This window comes from Sylvia atricapilla, chromosome 4 (assembly GCF_009819655.1).
Source record: "Sylvia atricapilla isolate bSylAtr1 chromosome 4, bSylAtr1.pri, whole genome shotgun sequence".
In the NCBI taxonomy this organism is placed as follows: Eukaryota; Metazoa; Chordata; class Aves; order Passeriformes; family Sylviidae; genus Sylvia; species Sylvia atricapilla.
Window position 1 is genome coordinate 44,358,968 of NC_089143.1, and position 22,369 is coordinate 44,381,336.

The 22,369-nt window shown below is 37.9% G+C and overlaps 1 protein-coding gene across 1 annotated transcript in view; it reads left to right on the top strand.

Moving 5' to 3' along the window:
* Positions 1-22,369, top strand: part of FBXW7 (F-box and WD repeat domain containing 7) — a 176,005-nt gene that overhangs the window by 54,734 nt on the left and 98,902 nt on the right. Inside the window, exon 2 of the mRNA XM_066317720.1 lies at positions 20,619-21,176. Coding sequence (XP_066173817.1) covers positions 20,688-21,176 — 489 coding nt within the window. The 5' untranslated portion in view covers positions 20,619-20,687. The remainder of the gene's footprint in view (positions 1-20,618; positions 21,177-22,369) is intronic.

Below are 22,369 nucleotides of genomic sequence, written 5' to 3' on the forward strand. Positions count from 1 at the left end.
AAATTTCCTCTGTGTGCCAGATTTCCACATACTCAGTGAAATAGATGCTATGCCAATGTGTGTCGCTGACCTTTGATTCTCAGAATTGAAACTCTAAGTGTAGGAATTATGGAAAATAATGCATACTACCAGTACCTGCTTGTGGGAAGAGCTGAGAAATAAAGAAGTGATGGAAGTTTCTTGGCTGTCTAACTGTTACCAGTTTATTTTAGCCATAGTCTGAAAAGGTCTTGTATTAGTACATGTAGCTTTACTGGTGATTGTGACTGGTTCTGTGAGAAGGAAAATGTCAATAGCTGACAACTGAAATCTTGTGCCATCACTTGCAGAGGGATGGCTATGGTAAATGTCCTGATGACATATATTATATAAGGTGTAATTAGGTGACAGATGGTGTCAAACTTCACTTGCACTTGTAGCTGGCATAGTTTTTTTCAGGAGGGAACAGTAAGGACACACTGGTGCATTTTATTCAGCCACTTCTATTCACAAACCTCCAGGTTTTGTACATTAACTCATGCTGTTTGAATGCAATTACACTTTTGATTTTTACAAAAAAGTTCTCAGATGGCCAGTGAAGATATCCCTGATGCTGAGGAAGGCAGATACTACTGCTGTATAAATTTAGACTGCTTTTTAAATGTCTAAGTGTGCAGTAGTTATTGTATCTTGACAGACCATCTATCACAATGGCAGGACTGACATTCCTGCAGCCATGAGTCCCCTATTATCCACACTTAAAACTTTCTATGACTATAAATATAGGCAAGTGCTGTTAATATGTGAAGACATCTGTCTCTATTTGGTTTATACTAGTGATTGTATTGATGACTGACAAACAGCTTCTGGTATCTTTCTGGCAAAATCTGTCACTAATAGTACATTTTATTTCATTTTTATGCAAAGATTGTAGTACAGTCTTTGGATTTTCTCAGAATAAAGAAAGACCTTATTTTGGTCTTTTCTGTTTCTTTAATTCTCTAAAATTGATTGCTGTCCCAAGGTAATGTTTTCTGCCTGTACTAGTCACAACGAGAGTGCCTGTTTGTAATCTTCTACATTTCGATTTGCTTTTACTCATTTATTTCATCTATAACTCTCCTTGGATCCTGTTCCTGATCTGTCATATCAGCTCTAAATAACTTGGCAAAGGATCCTATGCAAAGGTAGATAGACTTCTGCAACTTTCACATGATGTGAAACTTGAGTTGGCCTTTAGCAACCTGTACATTTCAGGATCATATACAGGTTTACACCAGCCTGTGTTGGGTTTGTCAGATAAGAGGAGTTTAGAGAGATGAACACTTTTTGAAAATACTTCCTTATAAACACTTCAGCTGCTTTAGACATAAGTTAGTCCTGTTAGTGAACTTCACTGGCTGACTGGTTTAACATCTTGCTTGTTAGTTTCCTTTATATATTTCTTGTCTTAACAGTATTGATGGTTGGACTCCATCTCTATTGTTAGAGAAGCTTTAAATATTATTAAATTAAGGAATTGAGTTTTTGGTCTTTATGACAGTTTTCCTCTTTATGGTGCACAAAGCCAATTTATCTTGAAGCATAAAATAAACAACCAAGTACTAATGTTATGAAGTGTCCATTTCTGCTTGTTTCAGCTGTTACTAAATATAAAAATTGATATGCTGGAACACTTACTCCTGAGTTGTCGTCTTTCTCCAGGCCTTGCATAATACAGTAAATCAATAATGCACTTTTTTTGCCTACAGGCACTGAACAGATCTGATCCTGTTTACTCTCTATCTAGTAATGAATTATCTATAATTCCTCTAAGACCTTACACTGTATAATTTATTCTATGCTTCACGGTTTTTCCCTTTCCTATCCCCTTATGCATAGTTCACTTCTAGTTTTACACTGCTACATGTACTTGGAATATTCTCTGTTGTGATACACAGCTTCTGAATTCACCTTGCAATTTCTTTTCAAAACACAGTTTTTCGGTGATATCATCTTCTCCCGCTTTCCTGTGTTGCTGCTTCTAATTTTTTAAAACAGTAGTGGGTGACCTAATAAGCTGCATATCAATCCCACTGCAAGCAGCTAAATGTATATCTTCTGTTCTTGGTCTGAGGTTTGTGAATTCTGTTGAGCAAATACTAATCTTTAGACATTATAAACTATGGAGTCCACTGTACCAGAGTCACTTGGCATATTCCTTCTGGGAAGGAGCACATGTATTGAGAGTGAGAGATCTGGTTGATATTTGTCAAACATGTACTTGGAGAAAGGACTTTGCCTGTCAAGGACAAACAAAAGCACCTGCTTTTGGATTTCATGTTTATGTACTGGGTATGAAGGTTACTGGTAACTAATTTGGAGATAATAATGTGCATATTAAAAAACAAAATCTGGGGTTATTTTACTTCTGCAGATCCAAAAGACTTGAATAAACTTTCGGAAATGGCACTGAGATGGAGCAGCACTGAGCATTTCAGTCATGGGGAAAGTATAATGAAAAGGATAGAGGTAATACGTGGACAAGCAGGAAGAGAATAATTTCCTACAGCCTCTTTTTGGATATGTTAGCACTTGGAAAGATGTGTCATTCTTTTTTTGGATTTTCTTTTAAGAGATAAGATGGAGCTTTACAGACCACTTCATTACCATCTTTCACTGTTGCTACTGTTGGTCATTACTACTGAAGCATACAGTCACTGAACGTGTGGTCACTGCAGAACCAAATAACTGAATGCGCAAATCCAGCTGCAGATGCTTTTCAAAACAAAGAAACTTCTCTCCCGGTGTTTTGGACTCTTGTTACATCTTGTAAACTTTTGTAAGTATTTTATAAAATACAAATGAACACTTGATCTGCAAGTGTTGATTTTTGAGGGTTTTGTGTTAATGGCTGGATGATTCCAAGTCACTCTTGGAATAGCGTATGGCACTACTGCTACCGGAACGCAAGAGATTCAGTTGGCATTTTATTTCTTCTACTTTATTACCACATCTCCAAATATTAGAAGTCTGTAGCTGTCTCTACATTCAGCTGTTCATCTGTTTCTGCTTTGAATTGTATTTTATAGATAAAAATTACTAATCTTTCTACCTTCTTATCTCTTCCATGCATCTATGATCTGCTAAAGAAGAACAAAAACAAACCAAGTCCAAGAAAACAAATGAAAAGATAAACAGCAAAAAACCCAAACCAAAAAGGTAGTAACGTTCTTGATGACGTTCCATTCCTTGAAGCAGGCTCTGAGTTCTGTCATCAGCCTGGATAGTGGAGCTGGCCTGTCTACATGTCTGCATCTCAGGCTCTCCCTGATTGCTCTGCTTTCTTCTTGTAGATCAAAAATGGTACAGCAAAAATTTTTCACTCGAACCTTCTTGGAGATGTGAGTAACAAGAAGTGGTGGCAGAACAAAACAGGCACATGTGAATGCAATGTAGTGGTAGAAAAGCCATTACAACATTCACCTCTAGAACAGCCCTTTTTTATAATTCCAGTTGTGGAATGCATTTGCCCTTGCACAACACATTTCCTTGAACCCACTGATTATGGGATTGGTGATACCTTTTCTTCTGCTTTCAGTCTATTTGCAGATTTGTCTTATATTTTGTTAAATTTCTGAGGTTATTGGAACAACTTAAATTAAAAACCCACCAACAACAAAATCCGTTTTTAGAACTTAGAGCAAAGTTGGGAGCAAAGCACTCTGTCCAAGTAGTAAATTCTGTGGTGAATTTGCCATCTGCATATAGACGTGAACTTCTTTTTTTCTTCTCCCTTGAAATTATCTGTCCTCATGAGCTTTCTCAGGATGTTCACTTATGAAAGTGATTGCTAAAGAAGCAGGAAGCCCATGAATTATAGTAGCGAGATAGGATCTTTCTGGCAATTCCAATTGACCAGTACTCCCTTGCTCTTATGTTTGTCACGAAGAAAATAACAAAAAAATTATTTTGTTGCTTGGAAACTGTTAAACATTTTAATTGCACTTACAGCTTTTTCTCTGATCAAATAGGGAAAGTGCCAGCAGTTCATTTCTATGTGTCACTTGTAAGGTACATAGAATTTCTGAGATGTGTGTTATGTCTACAACTTTGTAGCCCGTAGATGCCAGCTACTTTCTAAAACTATGATTGAGATCCTTGGCTGACTTTGGGCCCATCTTATCAACATAGGGAAAGTATGGAACAGAACAGAGCATGAATCTGAAGTGAGCTCTTGCCACTTTCCCAGGTGAATGTGACTGGGCCGTAGTGGGCACTGAGTTCAGCTTCAGCTGGGCTGACTGCAGGTTGTGGCTGCATGCTGCCTGCCCTGTGCCCCTGAAGTAAATTGTTCACCTCTAATCTGTGTGTGGAACTGCTCTTGTTAGTGCTTCCTAATCTATTTCAGGCAAAACGAATCTGCTTAGCTGAGAGTTTAAACTTGTAAGCTAACCTGGCTCATTCTGACTGAAGCAGATTAGTGATGCTTATGTACGCAGGTACGCCAGGAGATCTGGTTGGAGGCAGGGATAAGCAGGTTGGGTGTGGGAGGCTGAGCCTGTGCCTCAGGAAGGGTGTATGCATGTATCTCTACACTCCTATTCTTTCCGCAAGTCCCTTTAAATAGCTTATTTTAATGTGTCAAGAAGGGTGCTTTAAAAGCAAAATAAATCTTGTGCAGAATAAGCATGCTGAGGTGCTTGCTGCGTGCTTGTTTTTTATTAGCTGCTAGTCCTTACCTATTTTAAACGTAATATATGACTGCTTTGTTGCAATTTTATCTAATTCAGTGATCTAGGGTTTCCCTATAATTCTGGTTTTAGTCTTCATGTACCTCTAGGTATAAAAAGTTCAACTAATATTTCAGTTTCCACTGGAATTATATGCACACAAGTACAGAGGAGAAAGACCAACTACATGATTTTTCAAACATATTTGTTAAAACTGCTGCCAGACTTCTCAAGATGATTTTTTGTATTTCAAAAAGTCCTACTAGAAAGTCTGCTGAAGCTTTCTTCCATTTTTCTCTGTTGCTTAACTAAGAGAATTTCTGTGCGAGCTCATAGAAATCTCATGCTTTATTGAGGTTGGTAATGTGATCTCTACTAAGTCAACCATTTGTCAATGATGGAGCACTCATCATCCAATCTCTATTCCTTCACCAGTGACAGAAAGAGCTAGTAATGCCCAGCCTACTGTCCTGCTACTAGGAACTGAACATTTTCCAGATGTTAGGACTCATCAGAAAAAATCTCTGAAATGTTTTCTGTCTTGTAAATTTATCACCGGTGACTGAATCGGCTTAGGATCAGACTTTTTTAGGTTGCCACCTCCTTCCACTTGTAACAAGTCCTTTAAAACAGGTCCAAGTCTGTTCATTTCAGATTTTTTTTTTTCTGGTGAGGCGTAGAGCTGGGAGAGGCAGATGTTGCTCTCTGTGACAGTTTCAGCTCCAAACCAGATGTGCAGCAGGATTTCTTTGCTCTCTCCCCCTATCCCTGAGACTCAAAAATCAAGGAATGCAAGACTAATTGGGCAGTCTGTGAAAAGTGGCTTTGGGCCAGAAGTTCCATGAGGAACCACAATAAATTTACACTAATCAGTATTTTTTAAATGGTCAGTTCTTCAACAGAGAAGTGAACACTGAGTGCAGGAGCTGCTGCTGAGAACAGCCATGTTTCTGAAACAGTTGGTACTTTTGGTGTCAAAGTAGTTGTTTAACATATTGAAAAAATACACCAGAACTGCCTAAAAGAGCTTGAGGGTTTTAGGTCACTGCCTACCCATGGTAATGAGATATCTTGGAAACATATACTTGATCTCACTTATGTCTGAGGAGTAAGTGCAGATCTGTAGACCTCGGTGGTGCCATTACTCCACGTTGACTGCAGTACCATTGAGAATGGCTGTGAGCTCTGTTGGAATGGATTTCAGTCCATAAATCCTGCACTATTACAAGTATAAAATAAGTTTTTACTAGGCTTTGATAAAAATCTGTGAGGAATTCACCAAGAATTGAAAGCTTTTCTTAGAGCCTAGTTTCTTTCCGTGATTCTTACCGAAGAAAGCAAGAAAATTGGTGTGCTAGGTATTTCCCAGATGTTGAGGTGATTGGAATGGAAATGTAAATACCTTAAAAAGTTCAGCTGTATTTTTTTTAATGTTTTATACTTCATACCTAATTGTTGCTTCAGCTGAGCAAGTAGTTGATTCCTGTGTCTTGGTGAGTAAAAAGTGACTTCTGAACTTTGGACAGAATGGTAACATTTGTTAGTCATCCATACATCTGAGAACATGGAAGCCCATGTGTAGATTATAGGAAAAATTAAAATACATAGTGTCATGAAGGCTGTGAGGGACAACTTGAACTTCCCACTGCGTGTACTATATTCTGTAGTCCTTGGTGGAGGACTAGATTTTTTTAAAAATCAAGCTATTAACTGAGAGAGCCTTACAGTGACTAAAAGCATTTTTGGGCTGCTTCAGTGAGAAAGTTACTGTAAGGTCCATTTTACAGGCTCCAAGCTATGTCATAGAACATAACCTAATCAGCCAGGTTTTCCAGTAAGAACAAATATAAATGCCCTGGTTTTGATGGTGTTGTTGCTATCAACAGCTAATGTGTTATTCAGAAAGTCATCCAATTTGGCATTCTATCAGTAGAAACAGTTGGAGTGAAATGCAACTGTTTGCAGCTGGACTGTTCCACACATCACTCTTACATAGTAGTGATAAAACAACATTCTGAATTAGCTGGATAATGGCCTCAAAATTTGTATTAAATCAGTAATTTTATGAATTTTGTTTTTTAACAGCTTTTCTGTTAGGTTAGAAAATAAACAATCAGCCCAACAATGTGCTTTGTTGTGTTCAGTGGATCCACAGCTCTGTTCTTTTTTGTCGACAAGATTTGGCTCTTCCCTTTCCTGTTGAGTTGTGGGTTCTTGTGGCACTTAGACAGACAAACCATTTTGTCTCACAAGATTGTACCATTTCAGCTGATTTGCATTTCCACCTATTATCAGCAATCTAGCAAATTTCTCCTGAATATCAGTACTTCGGTAGGACCTGAGCATCTGCTTGCTTCCAAAATATGCTGGTCTCCAATATGCACAAGGCAGCTACGTGGCATGGCAAAAGACCTTTGCAAAACTTGATACACCTGGTGTACGAGCGAGGGCAAGCACCAGGTTTGGATGGGGAGTGGTGCAGTCAGTGTTTGATCAGTACAGCTGGTGCTGTTTAGCACTGTCTGGGAAAGATAGAGATTGCTGTTCACCTACAGGAGTCTTGAAAAATCAGGAACATAGATTAGCCTACAGTAAGGTGGATCACTTTACTGTGGAGGGCTGTTCCTCTTTGCAGCTGCCGTTGTGTGGTGGGCTTCTTGTTGGAAAGAAACTGTCTTAGCTCTGCATGCCTTTTTCCACCATAGGCATGAGAAATGATGCCAGCTGTGGTGAACTGGTGGGTTGGTGAGACTCCTGACAGTAGTCAAGTTTGCATCCATAATGCTAGCAGGAGAGCATGCCTTGCTTTTACTGAAGTGTACAGCCTCAGGTTTATGGGTAGGTGCTTTTTTTGAAGTGGTGTAAGATGTTAATTGGTCCCTAATCATTGCCCATCTCTGCTGGAAAGGTGTAAGATCTGTTGTCCTCCAAACAGTTCATATCTGTCATTCTTAACCCAGTGCCAGCAACACCATATATGTTAGAGGAAACTGGTGAGATAAAATTCATTTGAGGCTTTTTTTTTTTTCTGTAATGGGTATGGAGAGGAGAGTTGATTTTGGTGAAGCTCCACTGAAAATGTCCAGTGGCAGAGCAGTAACAGCATCTTAAATTACATGATTCACTGGAAAGAATCTCTATAACCTGTTTTTCATCCACGCAAATTATGATCCCAATTTCCAATTTTAAGATTGTTTATATTTGTCTCCAGCAGTGTCTCGTTTATTTGGTATTTCAGGTATACATGGTCAGTGCTTTACTGCATTGAACATGGCTCTCTTTACTGCTTGTAGTCACATAACCTTTCCTGCTAGGAAACTGTTGTAGAGCAGAAACAGGGGATATTAGAGCTGATGGCTTTGTAGAATTGGAAAGAAGGTTTGAATGCCTGCCTGACATAAATATTGTAGGCCACCTTACATTCTGATCTACCTCTGGTCATGCAAATAGAAAGACTTACTTTCCTGGTCCCAGAAACAGTTTGAGCAAAGAAATCTATGTTTCTGTAGGTTGTTAGCAGATGCCCTGCTGCTGAATCATACTGCTTAATCAGTTACTGAAATAAGATTCTCAGACAGCCATTTTAAGGGCATTAAATCAATAACAATAATTGCAACCATTTCCATTTCTCCGGTGGAGCCTGCTAAGAGTCTGTTTGGGCCAGGGCCAGATTCTTTTAGACAGGCTGGGATATCATCTTCCTCCAAACCTGGCACTCACTCGTGCTGTTTGTCAGCAAGTGCCTTGTTGTTCTGCAAGGTCAGATTTTAAATCTAGTGCTATAAAGCTTCTCTGTGACACAGAGAACATAACACTTGGGAACCAATGTGTGCTAGGCAGTGTTCTGGAAATGTGAGGTTAATGAGAAGGCATTTACTGTTTTTTTAATACCGTGTGGAGACTGTAATTGGTTTGGATTTTTATTTTTGTAATTTTTTTTTCTTTTAGGCACTGGAAAATGTGTTCTGCTTTCTTCTAGTAGTATGTGACCTTGTTTTACTTAGGTCTTTCTACAGATAAAGATCCTGAGGATGCAGACAAGCCAGAGTGTTAGTAGATTTCAGCAAGTCTGGTAAATGCTGCCCGTATGTTTCTCTTTGTATTTCTTGCTTTTATTAAAAGTAGAGAAGTGCAGATCAAAGGATCTTCCTTATCCGATGTTGATGCAGAGGCATTTAACGTGTTCATTGACTAGCTCTGGAAGAAAGTACATAATTTGGAGTTCATCTTTGGAAGTACAGCATTCAAAACAGAGACAGTATTGCTCAGTGGATACTGCAAAAATCTGATATAACGTTCACTGCTGAACATTTTATAAGATATGAATTGGGACTGTGGACAGATAGGCTTTCTTCATAAAAAATGTATTGATCCTTGTTCTTTTAGAGCAACCTCACAGGAATAAGGCTGAGCTGTAGTTTTTCCCACCAAAAAAGTAAAATCTACCAGTGTTTATGTCTTGTGTTGCTTTCATGAGGCATGTTTTCTACCCCAATCTGACCTCAGCTACCTTTTCTTATCTCAGAAATTTGGTTTATAACTGGTGAATTAAATAAGAAATGCCTTTGTCTATCTTATGTTGCAGCCTTTTACTCTGATCATGTAGGACTACATGATAGCTCAATCAGAGAATGGATCAGACCACAGTGGGTCATCTGGTCCAACCTCCCTGCTCAAGCAGGGCCATCTCAGAGCACATGGCACAGGATTGTATCCAGACACTTCTTGAATATCTCCAGTGAGGGAGACTGTACACCCTCCTCTGGACCATCCATTCTGGTCTGCAGTCACCTGCACAATAACTGACTTCTTCCTCAAATTAGGTGGAACTTCCTGTGCATCAGTTTCTGCTCACTGCCTCTTGTCCTGTTGTTCAGTACCACTGAGCAGAGCCTGGCTCTGTCCTCTTGACACCCTCCTTGCAGATACTGACAGACATTCATGAGGTGCCCTCTCTATCTTCTCTTCTCAAGGCTGAACAGGCCCAGCCTTTTCTCCTAAGAGATGTGCTTCAGTCTCTTAATCTACTTGGTTGGGCTCCACTGGACCTACTCCAGGAGCTCCAGGTCTCTTGTCCCAGGGAGCCCAGAACTGGATGCAGCACTCCAGGGTGGCATCACCAGGGCTGAGTAGAGGGGCAGGATCACCTCTCTTCCCCTGTTGGCTGTGCTTTTCCTAATGCACCCAGGGTACTGTTTGCCTTGTCCTTCAGATTTTTTTTAAAGAATAGGCAACTGAAACAGGAAATTAAAATAAAAATTTTGGGCAGTAGCCTGGAATAAGCATTGTCAGTTGTGGATCTTGAGGTGAAATTTGTTGTTGATAACTTGTGTGTTTAATTCTCTCATCGTCTTGCTTAGAACAATATAAAAAAGTGTAAAGTTCAAAAGAAGGGAAGCCTCTTTAGTATTAGGAGAATATTCTTCATTTTTACCATAACCTTATAGTAATTTCTAGGAGGTTAGTCTGCAACTGAACAGAATAGTGAGATTGGACTTCTCCTGGCATAACCTGCATTGCTTCTTCTTTACATCATTAGTCATTATTAAGAGGCTTGAAAATATTGTTCTGTGCATTGAAGCTTCTTGGGAGTAAAGGGAGTTGATTATTCTTGCTTGTTAGAGGTAGTATAAGAGTGGCTTGAAAAAGGGATGTTTACTTCAACTGTTTATCACTCAGAGAAAAGTGTTCTTTAATAGCAATCACAGCTCTTGATTCTCACTTTTCTCGGCATTAATTCCGCTGTCATCCTTTTAACCACTAGAATGCTTTTCAGTGTAAAGGGTATATATGTTCCCATCTGTTTTGTGTTGTTGTTCCATATTAGAAGACTTTTCTCAAACAGCTCTGAGGTAGGGGACAATTTGGTAGTTGGTATTAATTTCCTGCCCTTCCGTCTTTTTTCATATAACTAAATTAATTTTAAATTTGACTATATTTAGCTGCTCTTTGTTCTCAAGGTCTGTTAGCCCAGTTCAGTCAAAGATGACCTTTTTTGGTCCATCTCTTCTGCCCTGTGTTCTAAATCACTTTTTATTTTTTTGGTTTTTCAATGTATCTGCTCTTCTGTTTATCTGCTTGTTTGTGCTGCATTTCAGCAACATTTGCATTGTAGTTTTAGTCCAAGAAATCATGTAACCATTTTGCCAGAAGCTGACGCCAGCCATCTAGTGAAATTGCAAGTCACTATTAGCAAAACCTTTAATTTCAGGAAATGTACCCAAAATTACTTTTACGATTAGTGGACAGGAAAGAAACTGAGACAGAGAAGTCAGTTGGGTACTTCAGAAATCATTTTGAGGTTTGCAGGCAAACGTCTTAATGGCAATGGTCTTGCTGCCAAATGCTGTTTTGCTTTTGCCTTCAGAATAGTTTGCATTAATAATGAGCAGTTCTGCTTGGAAGTTATTCATGTATTGCTCTTACAATGCAACTCTGTGAAGCAGCACCAGGCAAGGTAGCAGTCTGTGTGAATGGATATGTAAAGTGGTTCAGCATACTGTACTGCTAAGGTTTTTCCACTGGAAATGCATCCCAGCCCCAGGGCCCATCAATGTTATGGATGCTGAAGAAATATTTAGGTTTAGGCTGTTTTGGCCATGCAACACTAGCCTTTGTGTTAAGCCTAGTAGTTGTGAAGTAAGTCTACACTGAAACTAGGCAGGGTTTAATCAGCAGTTTGGTCATATGTTTTGTCTCTGTGTCACAGTGGGAGCAGAGAGGAGGTGACAACAGCTCTCATTTGTGTATATTCTGAGGGAGAGGCAGGCAGCTCACCATGCCCTGGGAGCTGCACTTGTGTTGCATGTTCTGCAGTTGTTGAATGTATGTGTTAAACTAAGATGGAGTATATTTCTAATTTAAGACTTAAAGTGGTGATGAATTTACTATCTTCCTAGTGAGCTATTACAGTGAGTAATTATCCTTATAGTTAATTCCATTTGTATTTTTTCTCATTTCAGCCTTTAGTGATTGGATTTTGCTTCTTGTCTGTTAGATAAAATCTAAGACAGTTAGGAAGAATGAAATTGTTTCATCACAGTAAATGTTACTGAGTGATAGTCCTAGACTTTGTAGTTGAGATTTCTGGTTCCATGTGTTGGTACCTGTGGCTTAATGTGTGTTAACTCAGAAGAGTTTTTCCATAACACAGTAACAGTGCAGCGCAGCTTAACCAAAGTTCTCTACTAGAAAGCTAGAGGGTCATCCTCATCATTCCTCAGACTCTTTTCCTATGGATGAAAGACCTTAAGCAGTATAAAACTATCCTAAGCAGTTTTTGGTCTGGGCAGCTGGGGAGGTCTTTGTATGCAGTGGTGTTGATTATGCTGTAAAACTATCCCCAAGGACACCTCTTGTAGGGAATATAGATGGTCTAGTCTGGGGACAGAAAGGCTTGTGAAAATAGAACAGAATGCATGCGTACTGTGGAGGTGTCAGGCCAGCTTGGAAAGCCCTCACAACTACCACAGACCCACAAACTTCACTTGCTTGCTTTTTGAAAAGAAGGTTGAATTCAAACCCAAAATTATCCAAACCTGTAAAGTTTTAAGGAGTGCTTCGTCTCCTTTTGCACTGTAAGAGGATTCACGATCCTTTTTTGTAGAGAAATTATTACATGTATCTCTATCATAGATAAGCGTTTGGATGATTCTGTTGGTGTATCTCTAGCCTTCACTAAGTAGGTGTACAACAGCATCCTTTAATTTGAAAGGCGTATAGGAAACTGCCTGCCCAGTTTTCTAAACTGAGATTTCTTCAGCCCACATGCTTCTCAAGTAATGTAGCTAAAGATACTCTGTTTATGTTGCTTTAAGTGTGATCTAATGTTTGCTTTTGGCAAGAAACTCTTCCTTGTTAGTATGCACAGAAAGTGTAGTTGACACTAGGCTGAATTATCAACTTGCTGTTCTAAATTGAGCAAACAAAGATACTTACGCTGTGTCTCTACCAGTAGTAGTGTAGGCTTCTTGTAATAATCTAATTCATGGGGAAAAGAATTAGCAGGTATTCATTAGTTATTCAAGGTAAGAACTTTTAATTTGGAGAGGTAAAATTTTAATATAAGAATCGAAGTAATGGTACAGTTGTTGTAGTGGAAAGGTTAAGACAATGTAATTGAAAATTGTGTGCTTAGCTTTTATACCTCAGAGGTCCTTTCAGTGGAAAAATAATCACTGTCTGATATTGAATGGCAGCATGCAGGATTATATGGAGGACATGCCTATTTTATTTTTAATAGTTGCTGGAAAACTTGTCACCCTTTGAATAATTCAAGGCTTTTTCTTCTGCTTTTCCTTTTCTAAGGAAAAGGGTAGAGAAGCCTTTCATTAGTTCCACATGATAGTTAACTTGTCACATTTTACAGCTTAATCCTTCTTCTTTAAAGAGTTTTTAGTGAAAAGACAAAGCAGCCATCTTCTGCATAACAGTCATTACTAATATAAATACTAAAAGTAACATAATTGTTTATGTGAACACAGTAAGATTAATGATAATACTGATCTCCTCCTACTGCGGATTGTTGCCTCCCGTGATATCTTCCAATGAATGCAAGTGAGTGTATTCTACATTATATCCATTCACTGTTCTTGATGAAAACATAACAGTGCAAAATTAAAATTAAGGAGTTACTTTTGTACTTTTGCTGTTAGTCTTCCCTTTCAGGGAGCGAAGAAGTGTGAACACTGTTCCTGATAAAGCGGCCTGAGCTCCCCACTTGTACAATAACACTGTACCAGTGTGTTAATAACTTGTCTGTTGGGATATGGCTTTCAGGAAAACGATTTAAAATTGGGTGGTTTGGGGTGGCTTTTTGGTTTGTTTGTTGGTTTTAAATGCAATTTTCCTATTACTGTGTAGTGGAGGCGTTTGACAATTTCCTCATGGGTCACTTTCACATTTCCCTCTTATCTCCACCTCATCCTTGCCACAGCATTACACAGTGATTCTCATTTTCTCATGAGTCAAGTTTTGAGGTAAAAGCAGAACTTCTGTAAGACATTATTCACTGATTATTTGCTATGTTATTCTTTTTGAAACAAGAAAAATGCAAGCATGTTTTGAAACACTTCAGATACAAGAATTAAGCTCATTAATTACTTACAAAAAAGTGTAGAAGGAAGAATCCCCTAGTTTCTCTCTTCCAATAGGATGATTGCTTTAATTTGGACATCAGGTCTCTGTTAACACATTTTATAGCATGATTCTTTGTGCTAGAGCATTAAAAACTGCTATGACTTCAACTCAGATTATCCCTTTTTAGCCAGAGCAGCCCTTGTTTTGAGAATGCACAGAGAGGAAGAAAAGGCCCTTGGTTTAAAGCATTTCGATTTGATACTCCTCTTGCTATTGCAAAGAGAATCTGTGAAATCCATATGAGATATAATACATCCAGGTTCTTGTGTCTGTGTGTTCCTGAACCTTGTAGGTGGTTGTATGATCATACATATTTTATCATCATCTAAAGAATGTGACTTGCTTGTAGCTCAGACTGTTTCTTTTAAAGTCTTGCTTATGAAAGGTCTATTCATCTCTCTTCTACCTCTGATATTTCTTTATCAAGCCACTTAGCCTAAATACTGCTAAATATGCATGAATCCTCATAGCATTTACTCATTTTCTAAACTGTTTTTTATTTTTTTATTTTTATTCTCATTTTCTAGTGGGTTTTGTGTGCTGTTTCGTATTTTATCCGTGTTAAATACTTTATGTGGCAGAAAAGGGTAGCATTATGTGACAGGTCTTTCATTCTCAGAATTAAAGCAAAGTTTTCTTTTTAATGGTTTCTGTGTGTTTGTCCCCAAAACTGATAGCAAGGCACATGGGTCTGTCATGCCCTCACTACCCATGTGTTACCAGATATTGTCTCTTTTAAGTAAATTGCTTTGTTTTCTGTGGGGAATGGATCAGAATTAAGCAAAGTGAGACTGTAAAGTAGCACTGGAGGCTAAAGGGGATTGAGAAATTGAGGCCTGGGATTGGAGAGGGAGCCGTGTTCAGTCCTGGGAGGAAAAAAAGTAAGTTGGATGGTGAAACAGGGAGAGAAGGGGTGAAGTCTGATGAAATAGGATTGTGGGGTTAAGTAGGAGCAGATGAGCAGTGGGCAGAGACATCTTACAGTAGACCATGTGTGGTGGGAAACCTGTAAGTGTCTTTGGTCAGAAACATTCAGGAGGAGAGGTCAGGACACCAGGACTTGGTGGAAAGCTTCAGCAGGTAGATGAAAAGTTGTGCCTGAATTTCAGTAGAGAGGGAAATAATTAAAATTGGCTGCAAAAGAAGATTAAATACAGCTGGACATAATTAAATTTAAACAGGAAACTTTGTGGTATTTTTAAAATTTAATTAATACTAAATATTTTTTTTGTTTGCTGTCAAATTTATGTTTGACATAAGTAAGTAATTAGAGGAGCACCTTCATTTATTTGTTGCTTTGACCACTTTGCACTGAATAAACTACACTAATTGATTGTTAAAGTATATTGAGATGGTGAAAAAAGAGCAGGATAATTTATAATACAAGCAAAACATTGCATGTGCTGTTCTGTTATGTGTTGTCAGAGCTTTGCTGGGAGGTTAATAGTAAAACAGGGAATCTTTTTAGGTGCTGTTTTGTTCTGGAACCTGGAGCTGTAAATAATGGAGTTGACAGAGATTTGAGGTGCGTATGTCCTTAGAAGAAGTAGTTTATCATTCTTGGAAAAAGCATGGGTTCTTGTGGAATGAGACATTAACATTACATTGTTAATGATGTATTTTATTTTGATGAAAAGCTACTGAAAGTTTTTAAATATCTATTTCAGTCTTGCTCTAATCAACAATATGTGTTGATGAAATACAGAAGGTTTTTTATTTTCTTCATCTGAGCCATGTATTCAGCACAGTTGTGTGACTCCATTACTTTGATCCTGTTTAGTGTCCTTTGTAGTGCAACAAAATTATTCTATAACTTTCATTTAAACTCATAACTTTAGTTAAATTTGTGGCTTTATCTGAAGTATCTTAACTCTGTTAAGTCCTTGTATGAGAATAATTTTCCACTACCTTAAGCTTTAAAAAAAGGTGGTAGATTCTTCATTTTGTATTTCAGTTATGGCATGTTGGCTGCTTTGGTTTGTTACTTAGCTAGTGTTCAAAATCCTTCCCATGTACAAACTGTGTAGCCAGTAATCAGACTAATACATCAACTATTTTCTTTAACACATCACTTATGTGCCTTGTTCGTAGTGTTTTGCAACATTAGCTATCATGCCATTACTCAAATACATATTTCTCTTTGGTAAAATATGGTTCACAGTCTCAGTGTTAACTCTGTTATTTATTTATACCTGCTTGATGATGCATGTAAATCCCCTTTGCATGCATGTTTTTTTTCAAGTGGGCTTAGCAGGCCTTAGATGGGCTGACTAGTTAGGTGTATTTGCACTTTGGTACTTTGGGCTTGGATCAAGTGCACCTTTTAAAGCCTCATTCCTCATTGTCCACACCTGCTCCCCAATAGAATGAGTTGAAGCACAGCTGTCCCAGAACATCTTCTGGGTAAAACTAAATCAGAAGGTGTGCTCCAGCTGTGAGGGTTGTTTTAGACTGTGGGCAGTCTGGGAATAAATCACTTCCTCTCCCCAGAGCTGGTATGCCGTGGATGGTGCTCTGTCTCAGCTTTGCACCTCTGCCCCTACAGCGCTGTACTGCTTGCTTGTGAGGACCAATGCACCAGTGTTGTTCTTGGGCGCAGTGTGCTTATAAGTGTCTTATACTTTTTTTTCTGAACGTAGATTTGGATGTTGAAATCTTAGGAGATCCTTTGCTTGGGTGAGATGTCCCTATTTTGCTTTGTATTTACCTCAATGAGTATTGCACAGTTAAATAACACAATAAAAAGCTCAGCTATATTGCAGTGTTAAGATTTAGTCAAATATCTACAGAAGTTTTTGTGTTAGGTCAGTTGCCTTTGTCCATTAAATCTGTAATCTCAAAAGCTTTGTTCTAGGAGTGCCCACCAGCCATAAACCATGTTGTGTCTGTAGCTATACAGTCTTTTCATTAAATGCTGTCATGATACTTAGGCTAGTATCCAAGTCAAATACATTAATTTCCAAGTAAATTATTTAAAACCTTTTCACAATCTGATATATTTTGTTAAGAAACAAACCCCACCACTCTCCAGCCTCCACCTCTCTATATCCACCTCATTTCCTTTTTTCTTTACAGTTTCAAGTGATAAAAATGGAAAAATAAAAACAAGCAGTACTGATAGAAATTACATTTTTCCATAATTATGTGGGTTTATAGGTTAAAAATATTTAACTAATTTTTTATCTGTATTAGCAGGATAGAAATATTTCAGCACTAAAGCAGGAAGTGAAGTGGTCATCCTCACGGTACAGAGTACAACCTGTTGTGGCAGATAACACTGGGCAGTTTTCCTTTTAACCTTCTACTATTGCTTGGCATTTCTTGTTGTGAGCAACTGTTGTTCGTATTTATTTTTATAATCTATCTCCTGTGAAAATGTAATTGATAAAGCTGAAGAATTATGCTTAAACATCATTTAATATTCAGTAGAGGTGGGAGCTGCATGCAGTCTTCAATAGAGGTGTGGGATGCTTTCATCTGCTCTGAGTTTACTGCTGGATGAGTCTGGAGACTTCCATTTTCCTTAGGAGTTCCTTGCATTTGGTTTTCCCATACACCTCAAGTGTTAAGAAACTTACCTGGGAGTTGCCAGGTTAGATTCATTGACCAAGTTTAATGCCTTTGCATATTTATGCAAAGTCTTGGCACTTGCATTGTTATGTTTGGGTGTATGTCTGAAAAAAAAAATCTTCCTGGTGTGAGACAGGTAGGGAAAATAACAGCTTTCTTCAGTGGTTCTTCTGGTTTTTAGTTAAGTCATTTTGATCTCTGACTGTGGATGGTGTATAAATTAAAGAGACACTGTACTAGCTGAAAACACGTCATTTCAGTTCTCTGGAAGTTGACTTGTAAATACACTTCTTCCTGCAAAATAATAATCCTTTCTTATTCCTTATCTAACTTATATATGGAAATTATTGTATCTTGTGTATTAGCTGACAGTAGTTAATTCTGAAAGCACTTACATGACAGAAGGCAGCTTTAATGTTTCGTATCTCTCAGATAATGTACATCCATCTGTTCTTTAGCAGATGCATCACCTCTCTGCATACTGATGATTTCTGATGTCGCACTGCTTGTAATTAAATTTTGATAATGTATTTTACAGGCTTCTTGAAAAAACAAGTTGAGTTTATTCATGCAAATGCAGAGTAAAATGGAGACCACTAATGACTAAAACTAATTTCATGAATTGATGATCACTCTAAAATGTGGTAATAATTAAAAATATTTACTAGTATTAGTGTACATTTTTAATTGGCTGGAATTTCATCTGAGTATAACAGTAACAACAGTGATTTTTGTCACTTAAACATTTAGCATATTCTTGCATTTGATTACTTTAATGTTTCAAAGCTGACCTTTTATGTTAGTTGTTTACTGATACCAGTTGGAAGTATGTATTAAATTATTGAAACAAATGCAGCATTTGCAGTTTTATCAAGTGCATACTAAACCAGTAATTGCATATATAATGCTGCTGATACTGAAAAAATGCAATTAAACTTTTAAGCTACACTCATGGCTACTTAGAGAAACATATGTGGTAGAAACTCGAATTTCTAGATTGAAAAGATGTAAACCTCTTGTTTGTGTTTTCCTTTTATTTAAACTACTGATTTTTTACATTATTTAGTGCTTCAAATTTCCAAGTTGAGAAAATAAGGTGTAGTATTGTTTCGTTCATAATTCCCAAACTACATAGCAAACCTGATATGTAAGTTCTGTTACCATCAGATGATATATACAAGTAAATTTGACTTTTCATGAAATGTTGTTATTAAACATCACTCCCACATGCTAAGGTTTCTGCGCTTTGGGGAAAGATGTTAAATGAAAACATTTCTCTTAGTGAGCACTCTTCATGGAATCTTTCCTAAGTGCTCCTTACTGTACACAGAAAAATAAACACATTTGAATGCTACCACTTGAGTATAAAAACATAGACATTAGCTTCTGGTTTGGGTCACGTGCACCCAAGTGTCCTAAAGCTTTTGTTCCGTGGAAAAATCAAGAGTCACCACAGTGTCTGCTTCCTTCCATTGAATGTGTGGCACTTAATTGTCTTTTAGTGTTAGCTTCTCATTCACTGATTGGAATTTAATGGATACTTTATTTGAGCACATATTTCAGTGACTGATCTTGTAAGATTTTATTTGGAGGAATCGTTACCTGGGTAGGTAACATGGAAATTTGAGAACACTCTCTTTGGCATGTAAGTAGCATTTCCATGAGGAAGAAAGGCGCAGAGAAGTGCAGGGAAGAAAGGTGCAGAAGAATCCCAGCTATGAATACTCCTCAGAGAAAGAGTGGGAAAACACCTGCAAATGTGTTTTCTGCCTTTTATGGTACAGCGCACTGAAAATTACAGTAGAGCTATGTTTTCTGCTACTTTGTTCCTTGCTAACCAGTAAGATGAATGTTTTTGCAAATGTCATGGAGCAAAGTTGGGGTTTATCTGTTCCCTGTCTATCATACAAGGCCCTAGGTTTTTTGTTAAAAAAATATTAAACTGTAAGAGATAGGTGACTTAAGAAAAATGAGAGAGTGATGGTGCTGGTGGGGTATCATCCTGTGCTGAAGTACTCATGGAAACATCCTTTACTGCTCCTACTCCAAGGAGACCCAGTTGTGCTCCCATCCAGTATTTGTGGTGGTGTGCTTTCTGAATCTCTCTCACAGTGTGGCCTGCTGAGTCTGTGGGGTGACCTCTGGACTCCCAAGGGCAGTGACTCTATACACAATGACAAAACTACTTTCTCTCTGCACACGTTTTCATGTACTGCTTTCATAGCCTATGAATCTGATTACTTGTTGAGTTTTGTCTGACTTTATCTACTCAACACATTGCTTGAATCTAGGGAAACCAGAGTCTGGATATGCCAGCCTCCAAGGCTGTATAGCTGGATATCTGATACTAGATTTAATAATGAATTAGTCTGTGTTATAGCTCCCTGTTCTTATATATTGCTTGAAGGCACATGGATAGCTGAATGCATGAATAATTTGGAAATTGCATTAGTATTTTTCAGTTTCTATTAAAATGCACCTAATTTCGGCCTTTTTTAACATCTCAGAGACTCATTTAACAATTATTGTAGCTTCTTGGACTTTGGAGAACTTTACTACTAACAGTCATATTTTTTTCCAGGTGAGATATGTGCCATTTCTGGGCCACACAGGTTGCCTAGTGATGTCCGCTTTTGACCACTGGGCATCTCTCTGGCTGACTTAAGGCCTGGCAGTGATAAGGCTGTATTCTCTAATGGGTGTTCTCTTCTAAATCTAAAAGAAAATTAGAATAACAAGAAATGAAGCTTTCGATTGCATCTGAAAATATGCTGTTCTTAATGCATAAGACCAAAAGCAGTTTGTTTTTGGAATAATATACTAAGTCTGTAATCAATGAGAGGGAAAATAAATGCCGTTTGAAATGATCTGTTTATAGAGTTTTTTGCAAGTAATATCTCATACTTCTGTCTTCTGTTAGCATGAATGTTAATGATTCTTGTGGATTCTCTAGAAAGGCAATTAGTTCTTCTAAATTTTGCAGAAACTGATGCTTAAACAATCTGATCATACTCTCTTTGACAGAACAAGTAGTTCTCTTGCTAGAAAGTTGCCTGCAGTTTTTTGGGTTTTTCAAGTTGTGTGTCAAGCCGAAGTTATTCCTTCTTTCCTGGAAGTATTTTAGTTGTGAGGAATAATACAATGAAATAGGATTTTACTGCGTTATCTAATTAAAAAAAGGCACTTTTGTAATTTTCCACTTTTTCTTTATCTCCTTAGAATGTGAAAGCATTTGCATCTTCAGATAGCCTAGCCAAGGTCCAAGAAGTAGCAAGCTGGCTTTTGGAAATGAATCAGGAACTGCTCTCTGTGGGCAGCAAGAGGCGACGAACTGGTGGATCTCTTCGAGGTAATGCTTCCTCAAGCCAAGTAGATGAGGAGCAGATGAATCGGGTCGTAGAAGAGGAGGAGCAGCAGCAAAGACGACAACAAGAGGAGCAGCACATTGGGAGGAATGGGGAGATAGGAGGAGAAGAACCTGGATTTGATGACAGGCATGAGTCTCAGCAGGAACAGTTAGAAGAAAATAATAATAGACTTATTACAGTGGATGAAGATTCCACTTGTAACCAAGAGGAAGATGATGATGAACATGCTGGCGATCAAGAGGAGGAGGTGGAAGAGGAGGAGGAAATGGACCAGGACAGTGATGATTTTGATCAGTCTGATGACAGCAGTAGAGAAGATGAACATGCTAACAGTAATAGTGTCACAAATTCCAATAGCCTCGTGGACTTGCCCGTTCACCAGTCATCGCCATTCTACGTGAAGACAAAGGTGAGAAGCTATATTCTTTTGTGCTCTTAGTCCTCTTTTACTTTGGATTTTGAATAAAAATTGCATATTTAGCATAAACTAAAGTTTTACAATGAAGTAAAGATTTTTTTCCTGAAGAGTTTACAGTGAAGAATTTATGTAGTCCAAAAAAACTGATGTTTTAGCTGTTAATAATAAAAATATTTGCATGCATTTGACATGAGCAAATACCCCTATGTATTTTAAGGAATACCATTCTGATGACTATGGTCAAAATACCAAGATGTTTCTTTACAAATATTTTTATATAAGACCCTCTCGGCGTTATTTATGATATTTTTTCTTCTCAAAGTGGGCTAGAAGGGAAGGTAAGCAATCGTACGTGTGTTTTGTTCTCAGACAAGATCTGGTTCATTTAGGGGAAAACATTGTAATGAAAAAGTAGGGTGGAATGTTATAGAAACATGAAGTTTCTTCCTGCTGGCCTGCTGAGGTCTTTGACAAAATACAGGTTAAAAAAAGGGTGATAGCCAGTCATTCAGTTAGGAAGTCATTATGAAATGTCTTACGGTGTCCTGCTTGTGAGGACCTTGAACCTGTGTGCTGGTTGTTGAAAACTTCAGATTTGCAATGAGAATCTGGAAATTAATCTTGTAATAAAGTACTTCTATTGGTACTTATATCAGCTAGCATTTTGGATTTAAAAGAAGTTATTTGGTTATTGGCTGCAGTGTACATTTGTACTTCACTATATTTTCCAAGTTCTTTGGGAAGGGGTAATTCCATTAACTCTTAGGAGCAGCAAAATAATGAAAGCAGTGATATTGACTAGTGAGAAAGAGAAGCAGGCCGGTGTTATTTTGGAAGAATGTTCTTCCTAGGTCTCTGGACTGATTTTTTACTCATTAATTGTTAACAGAACACATAGCCTCCTCTCACCTTTCAAAAAATGAAACCTCCTCAAACTTTTAAATTTTACTTAAAAATTAAAACCTGATGTAAAATAAAACAAAACCACAAAAAAATCAGTTGACATAAGTTAACAAGTTGAGTGTGAGCATAAATGTACAGAGATGGATAATCAGTCTTGAAGATGCACCTGGAGGTAAATAGAGTGAACATTTTCTTCTGTAATCTACAGTGATGTTTTTGTTAATAACAACAGTATGCAATTCACTCCATGTTTAAAGTATTTCAGCTGAGATCTTTGATTT